Source organism: Buceros rhinoceros, unplaced genomic scaffold (genome assembly GCF_000710305.1).
Source record: "Buceros rhinoceros silvestris isolate BGI_N320 unplaced genomic scaffold, ASM71030v1 scaffold2373, whole genome shotgun sequence".
NCBI classification, from domain to species: domain Eukaryota; kingdom Metazoa; phylum Chordata; class Aves; order Bucerotiformes; family Bucerotidae; genus Buceros; species Buceros rhinoceros.
The window spans coordinates 46,979-55,660 of NW_010405214.1; the positions used below are offsets into that span (position 1 = coordinate 46,979).

General features: G+C 46.0%; 1 protein-coding gene across 1 annotated transcript in view; it reads left to right on the forward strand.

Moving 5' to 3' along the window:
* ADCK1 (aarF domain containing kinase 1) overlaps positions 1-8,682 on the forward strand; it is a gene marked incomplete at its 5' end in the record, with an annotated part of 56,288 nt that overhangs the window by 33,857 nt on the left and 13,749 nt on the right. Inside the window, 2 exons of the mRNA XM_010133629.1 lie at positions 1,102-1,260; positions 4,390-4,506. Of these exons, the coding sequence (XP_010131931.1) occupies positions 1,102-1,260; positions 4,390-4,506 (276 nt within the window). The remainder of the gene's footprint in view (positions 1-1,101; positions 1,261-4,389; positions 4,507-8,682) is intronic.

Below are 8,682 nucleotides of genomic sequence, written 5' to 3' on the forward strand. Positions count from 1 at the left end.
AGGAATGCTCCACCCCAGTGGTGGAGATCTCCCTTTCTAGACAAGTCTGGCAAGTGTGTTTTCATTTTCAGATGATTGTACAGAACAATTAAGATAAAGACAGCAAAATGAATTGCATTTTTATGTTTTATTCTTGGTTTATGCCTCACAAAGTTAAAAAAGCCAAACGAATTATTTTCTTAAGATGTGGTCCAAATTGTCAGCTTGTGTATATTTGTGACTGTACCTTCATTTGGACAGAAAGTGTGCTTAGCTGCTGTGTAGCTTTCAAGATGCCATCCTGTCACATCATAATCTTGATTTTCTTCGGGAAGGACTGCCCATCACTTGCCCCTTAAATGTTGCTTGAAGCAAACATTCCCAGGAACTTTTTGGCTGGGCTTTTCAAGGCCCTGTGCAGCTGAATTCCTAATCCCTTTAAGAAGAAGAGAATGCCAGCTGGTGAATATACGATACTTAGAAAACACCGCCTTAGCACTGCTGAGTACGGATGTGACTGCTGCTGAGGAGCAGCTTGGCCTCTGACGCCCACCAGAACTGTTCTTTAAAGATCTGTAGTCTACTACCTGTGTTCAAACTCCAGCTGTCTTCTCTGAACTGACCAATGAATTTTCTGTGCTAGCAAATTCTTGCTCAGCAGAGGAATAAGTAACACAGAGGTGAAAAGTCTTACTTTAGATCTTCCTCTTCTGCATTATTTGAGGGCTGGTTGAATGTAGCCAAACAGTGATTTGTAGAATTATAGAGCTATAGGACTCAGAAGAGAGTTGTTTCTGGGCCATGCCCTTGGCAAGATCTGGCCACAGGGTCTCTTCTTCAGGGTTTTGTTCTCTTACTTCTAGGCAGCAGGCAGCTGGGTTCCCTTTGGTGTCTGTGCCATCGTTTGACTCTTAGATGTGCTTGTGTGGAAGGACAAGCCAAAATTTGTGTTGCACAACCAAGGCATGTTGTGATACTGCAGGGAACTCTACAAGCACCTGCGGTGCAGGTTGGTTTCTTTTGTCTGTGAGTTTTATGAATGATCCGATGAAAAGAACACTGTGTTTAGCTGTGTGGCTTTGGAGCCAGGATGCAGCTGATTGTCTGTTTCCTTGATCTCAGGTTCTTCTCTTGGTTGTGAAGCAGATCTTTCCAGATTTTGAGTTCATGTGGCTGGTGGAAGAAGCTAAGAAGAATCTGCCCTTGGAGCTGGATTTCCTCAATGAAGGCAGAAATGCTGAGAAGGTTGCTCATATGCTTAAGAACTTTGACTTCCTGAAGGTGAGGGAACAGGTATTTCCATGTCTGTATGTGTATTAATAGTCTCAATTCATGCATCTTGTGCACCTCATACACCACCTAGAGGAACTATACAGAGGGAGAATGGAGTTCAGTCCCTTTGTGTTGTTCTTCCTAGACTGCTCTGCTGCTGTGGATAAGAAACTGCTCTGAACTGCTCTAAGACACGCATCCTCCTTGTCTCTTTCCTAGGCACCATGGCAGGCACCATGGATTGGATGGGATGAAGAGTAGTGGCTTGGGTGGGGCCAGCAGTCTTTGGAGCCTGCTACTCATTTTCTCAAACACTATTCCTGAACTTGTCCAGGGATCTGTGAATTTGCCATTCTTTGCTGAGCCAACTGGTGGTACCTTTTCCTGGGCTTTTTCTCAGCTGAGGGCAAGAAGCGTACATACAACAGAAAGCTAGACTGAAGGTGGTATGTAAGTAGGATTGGGGATACTGTGCATCTCAGGAGGAAGCATGTTTGGATGAATCCTTCCTCCTGCAAAAAAGCACATTCTTGCTCTGGAACAGAGCATACACATCCATGGCTAATGCATTCACCTTACCTTCACACACCAACTCAACTGCACCCACATTGTGCTCTTCCCCACTGACACACTTACCCCACTTCCGCTGCTACACGCTGACTAAGGTCAAGAACGAACGTCTCAAGTACAACCAGACGTGTACACATCTCATGCTTGGAAAGACATAAGCTCACATCTCCAAACTTGGATGTGCACTTAACTTTTGCTGATATACGAGAGGCCTAAGCCTCCACTGTGTGCCTTCTGGAAACAGACAAATGTGGTCAAGCACACATAGTGCTGTCGGCACAGTCACTGACGTAACTGCATTTGCACATTCACAAAGGCAGCAAAAAATGCATCCTCCTTTGGACCCTCCCGCATGCACACACCAAAACGAGGTTTTCACCTCCCGTTTATGCTGAAGTCCCAAGATGGAAGTGGCAGATGCCATGAGGTGTGTTTTTGTTAGACTTTACAGGCTGATGCATCCATTTTTTCTCTTGCTTCCTTCACGCAGGGGCTATAATTCCTTGTCACCTGACTCCAGGTTTGGTGCAGTCATTCTGGAGCCCAGTGGCACTGGGCCTTCTTGTAGATAGCTAAAAGCTATCTAAAAGCTAAAAGCCACCAGGGCTACAGAAGGCCAAAGGCCAATGATTTTGCTGAGTGGTAGCTTATCAGAAGTGGTGCACCTTGGAGAGCTGTATCCGTTGCAGCTGTAACTAGGATACTGTGAAGTAAATCCCCATGGAGACAACCAGTCACCTCACTGGGTTAAGGACGATCATGGTATCAATATGTGTAACAATAACAAATGGCTTGAGATGGCTAAATAACGGATCCTCCCGTCTGACCTGCCAATTCATAGACGTGTTCATCACCCAAAGGCAAAAGAAGAATCGGGTTCCTGTATCATTAATTTTCCTAAACACACTAGGAAGCTGAGAAGTAGATTTTTTGCTGTGAACCTGTTTGAGCTTTTAAAGTTAGAGACAAATTGTTTCCATGCAGTAGCATTACAAACATTTGTGAGTAAGAAAATCACTGAAGAATTCGGCTGTGAGAGAGGCATCTTCGAGAGCATGGATGTTGCTTTACAAGTCCATTGACTTGCCCCCGTAAATCTTGAGAGAAGAATGAGAGTCATCTGAAATGATCTAAGGCAGCAGGGATCAGTGAGCTAGATGGGCTGGGGAGCTGTTAGTTTTGGAGTTTGCTATCTCACCAGTCTAACTGCAAAGAGTGAACGTCCTGATAAGCTGGGAAGGCTGTGAGTAACCGAATGCCCCTTTCCCATAGTGAATCTCTGGTGTAAAAGTCTCTGCAAGGTTATGCACTCCTGCAGTGTATGCCAGGAGTGTTGAACGCTGGGACCGAGGGCCGTTGGAGTTGTTTGTGAGGGATTGAGACACTGTCAGTAAATACAAACCAAATGCTTCTTGTTTGGGAGTTATGATGAGCTGACTTCCCCTTCTTCGGTTGTACTAAGTGGACAACACCTCTTACCTCTTCCTGTCCCGCCCCGACGTGCTGGACCGTTGCAGCCATGTGCAAGTCCACGGCCGAGTCAGGCAGGTGAGGAGAGCAGGCTGCATGTCTGACTCTCTCTTTACATGGTCTGTGTGTATCTCTGCACTGGGGCACAGTGATAGAAATGGGTGGAGCTCCCTTCTACCTTTGGTAAAATGTACCTGTGTGGCTTCACCCATGTGAAAAGGCTAATCTGCACAGCTTGGGAGATTGGTCAGCACAGAGACATGAGGAATATCCAAGGGGAACTTCAGCAAAAACGACTCTTGGCAGTAGAGACTTCAGCATGGCAAGAACGTGGCTGGAGAGAGAGGCTGGAAAAAAGGGAGCCCGCCTGCGTGACGCCTGCCTCGCTGCCTCCCTGGGTGACGCCATGCCTCTTCCTGGTACCGCAGTCAGCTTGATTTACTGCAGATTGAATGAAAAGTGATTCGACATTTTGCACTTGTTACTGTGTCACGTTGGCAGTGAGATAGTTAAGGGTCTTCCAGGGTTTCTGTGACAAGCCCCTTATTTGTGACACTTGATTTTTCTCCCAGTTCAATTGCAGATGGCGTAAGTATGCAGGGTTTGTCAGCTCAAAGGCATTTGTGTTCCAAGGGGCACTGTGGAGTTACAGTTTATGGCCATGGATTATCATTTTCAGAACTGCGTAAGTGGGCCCTGTGTGTACCAAATGAGATGCACTTCCTGTCTAAAAGAGCTGAGTGGCTGATTCAGAAACCTGCAATAGCTCCTAGTTGAACAGCCCCGCTAGAGGAGCTGCAGAGCAGATAAGGAAGCTCTCAGGCATCAGTGGGAATGGAAGGTGACCAAAACCTTGTAGAGTTTGGCCAGAAATATTGCATGAGGACAGATCCTGCTGCCATTGAATTGATGTGTTGTCCTTGCACATACTGTCCTGGGGAAGGGGCTGGTAGGTGGATTTACCTCCCTTGTGCTCAGAAAAAAAACAAGTCCTCACATCACCCTGTTCCATTTTTACACCTTTTCTGGGACCGTGTGATATATTCTCCATGGTTTCCCAGCTTGTTGTTTGACCTAACCTGTCTGTTCCTGTTTCAGGTCCCTAGAATCTACTGGGAGCTCTCAACGAGGCGTGTCCTTCTCATGGAGTTTATGGAAGGGGGACAGGTGAATGACAGGGCCTACATGGAGAGGAATGGCATCAATGTCAATGAGGTAGTTTCTAAGCCATCTCTGAACTGGGTGTGGGGGGCAATGCAAAACTGGTGTTGGTGCAAAATGGAGGCGGACAGGACAGGAGGAGGTAGAAAAGGGAACACATACAGATGTGAATCAGTCTGAGAGGTTTCAGTTCTTGTGCTTCTGGGAAAAGTATGTAACCCCTTTTGGGGAACACTCTCATGTAGGCTGCACAGCTAGAGAGATCTTCAAGGGGACGGATAGTGACGGTGCTCTTTTATTACCTACACCCGTCGTTTGTTCCAAGATGGCAGTTCCAAGAGGGCAACGAAACTAGTGAAGGGTTTGCAGAACTTGTCTTACCAGGAGCGGCTGAGGGAACTGGGAGTGTTTAGTCTGGAGAAGAAGAGGCTCAGGGGGGACCTTATTGCTCTCTACAACTACCTGTAAGGAGGTTGTGGGGAGGAGGGGATCGGTCTCTTCTCCCATGTTATGAATGACAGGATGAGCAGGACCCATGTTATGAATGACAGGATGAACAGGAATGGCCTCAAGTTGCGTTGGGGGAAATTTAGTTTGGATATCAGGAAAAATTTATTTACAGAGAGGGTCATTAAGCATTGGAACAGGCTGCCCAGGGAGGTGGTGGAGTCCCCATCGCTGGAGGTGTTTAAAAGCCGTGTGGGTGTGGTGCTGAGGGACATGGTTTAGGGACCCTGGCAGTGCAGGGTGAACGGTTGGGCTTGATGATCTTAAAGGTCTCTTCCAACCAGATGATTCTGTGATTCTGTGATTCCTGTTATCCTAAAGGAACAACTTCAGCTTCTGCTTCTTTTTGTTTCTCTTCTTTCCCTCTCTTTCTTCTGCATTACCTTTCTCCTGGACAGACTCATGGGATGTAGCTTTTATGTTCGAACAGCTATCACCTTATGCAGCAGATATAAATCATATGATCACAGTTATTAATTAGAGTGCGGGAGCCTCAACCACAGTGCTTTGCGTAATATTCTGACACGAGTTGTCTTCTTCTGCTTTCCAAAATCTCCCTGTTTATTCCAGATGCAACAATTTTCTTCTTTGCTTCCTGGTCCTACGTTACTGTGTGTTTCTGCAGTCCTTCATTAAACAGCTGCCACATTTCATCCCTGCAGAGAGGCTACATTTCCCTGATGAGTGAAATAGTTTGTGTGTGAGGCATGAAGTTGGGAGAGCACTTTGGATTCTCTGTGCTTGAGAGATTCTTGAGGAAAAAAAGGTCTTACTTCCTAGAAGGGCTGAGGAGATGCCAGGGGAAAGGATTTGCAGCCGTTGGACAGGGTATCAAGTCACGCCTCCCAGTCAGTGAGTGGTGACTGCTTGCCTTTTCCCTTGTAACTTAACAAGGAGCCTCAAAGCTGCACTTGGTTGACTGGGTAGCAAAGAGCTACAGCATAAAATCGATTGTACTTAATCTTCCCGTCCTCTTACCTCTGAAATCTGTATGCTTCCTCTGTCTCTGCTCTTCCTCCTCTCTGCTCCCTTTCTGTCCTTGGAAAGGTTCATGTGGCATCTGTTAGAGACATGCCAAAGACCTCTCAAGTCAGGAGAGATGTGAGTTTGGTATACCTCACAAGCGAGAGCTCAGCCAAATCACGGGTGGAGGACTGAGTAACCTGCCTGTTTCTCTTTGCCTCTTCCTCTGCTCTTGCACTCTCTAGAATTCAATGAGATATTTTCTCATAACCTCTGCAGACAGAAAGGCAGGCGCCTTTTCACGTGTTTCTCTGCTGAAATAGAGGAAAGGAGGGTCTGAGGTTAAAGTGGATTTTGAGACTGTCTTTCCATTGTAACTGTGACGAACAAGCCAAGGTCAATGGGTAATAGTGAACAATGCTCTCTTCCCTGCAAGATGTCTGGTCGATTTTCATTCAGTGGACTTCTTCACTGAATACAACCTCACTCACAGATAGTGCAGTCTCTCCTTTCACATCTCTATCAGGAAGAATTTGGAGCATTTGTGTCACTGGTTTTCTTCCTCCCTCTCATCAGGGCATCACAGAGGTCATTGTCAGATGATCAGAGGTAGACACAATTCCTTCTCTGTGTCTATTTTGTGCTGATGATCTGTCTTTGTATTTACCAAGGTAAGGCCTCAATGATGCATCTGGTCTGCAAAGAGCACCATTGTGTGACGCTGGAGAGGACTCATGGACTTTGCTATCAAGAGAGATTTTAAAAGCTTTGTCCGTGACAGAACATGCAGTCAGCTCCATTCACCCGCAAAAGTCAGCTGGTCAAAAGAGTGACGTAGTTTGAGTTAGTTTATCCTATCCTTTTCTTCTGCTATGAAGGCAGAGGTCAAACGTAGCCCACGGTGTTCAGATACGACAGTGAGTATTCCTCAAGTCTTGCAATAGCAAGTCAGAAAGGCTAGTTTTGGTGCGTTAGCAGGACTCTTGAGCAATGTGTGCATTCAGAATTGAGCTGGGTTTCCTCATATTTCTGGGACAGCAGATCTGTTCTGAGACTGAGGTAGCTACCATAGTGTAGATCCCTGGGACTTTGCTTGCTTCTATGAATTTTCTTAAACTTCTGGAGATAGCAAAGTCGTCTGGAGAAGCCCAGGGAAAAACATTCTTTGCAGTCTTCCATAGCTTTTTCCAGCCAGTCAGGGTGGAAAATTCAATGGCTTCAGGCTTTCAGTGGGATGTTTTGCTGCCAGTATGTGCCAAAATAAAGTAGAGAAGCAGCTAATTTCAGTTTTTCTAAATTGCAGAGGCTTTTTTTCTTGTAATAGGAGAGATTTAGAGTGAAAAATCAGCTCATTTTTTAGTTCATCTGTGCCTTTGGGAAGGTTGTTTTGTGATATCGTGGCACAGTAGGTCCCATGCAACAATGAAACCACGTATGTTGCTGATTCTGAGCTGGCCTCTAAACAATGGCTAAGATGTAGTTTTTCAAAGTTGTGAACAGACTTCTACTACTGCAAAGTATAAGCCGTAAAGATTTCTGGCCATCTGCCAGGGCAGGTATAGGATGTTACTCAGCTCGGTGGTAGGACTGAGTTTTTGCAAACTCTCTCAGTGCCTGCGCTGAGCTGTTCTTTCTTCCTTTTCTCTTCCCACCCCCTGAAACGAATGATTAACTTTTACCGATTGCCAATAAAGCAACACTAGAAAGGAAGGAATACCAAGCCTGTGAGGCTCATGTGAAGGGGAACAAGGTCTGTTATTGTGGCCACAATAAGATGAGGCAGGAGCAGCGCAGACCCCAGACTTCTCCTCTGGCAAGGTACAGCAGATGGAGACAAGCATGACCAAGGTCCATTGTCAACTGCTGCTGTGGGTGCCCTGGTTGGAGACCTGCGTGGCATGGTGGTGAAGTGAGCAGAAGGCAGCAGATTCTGAAAGGAACATGAGGAGGGGGTGGCAACCAAGGTTTCGAAACCGTGACATGGCATATAATACATGGCAATTCTGGCTTCAAAGAGACGCATTAGCTCCCTATAAATCACTTCTTCAATCTATTTATCTATCCACCCCCTCTATCATCTTGCTTCATTTTGTTTTACTGGGCAAAGGAAGAGGAGTCTTCACTAAGCAGGATTTCTCTTGTGTGACAATGCAGCCTTGAAAAGCAAGCTTAGCCTCTCTCCTCTAAATGGAAAGGATCCCTGAGGTGAAAGCTCCCTTCAAACCAGGTTACTGACATTTACTTAATACCGTCTGTAGCAGGATTATCATTAAAGCTGCCCAAAAGCACATTAATCTCTCTGGATCCGTCCAAGCGCTGGATTGTAATGGCATTTAATCAGAGAAGGCTTTGATTTCTAAAGACAAGTGCAAACACTGAAATATCTGCCTGCGTTACTTATTCATGTGCAAGTGTAGCTGCGAATGAGCATGCAGCTGGGACATTGGCAGTGGGAGGGAGTTATCCAGAAATGAGCTGGCATGAACTTTGAGGGAAGACCAGGCCATGGCAGGGTTAAGAAGGGGGCCACCTGGAAACTGGGCTGTTCTATTTAAAGACACAAGAGCATTTATAGTCTTGATTGGGAAGATGCATTTGGAGGAGGTGGGTAGAGTAGGGAAGAGGGGGAGACTGAGGGTCTGTCGAGGTGTTCGTAGCGTACCATATGCAGGAAGGAAGGAAGGATAGCAAGGCTACTTAGAACATGGGCTTTTAAAGAAGATCCCAAATGGCACAAATGCTCCTTTCGTATCTCTTCCG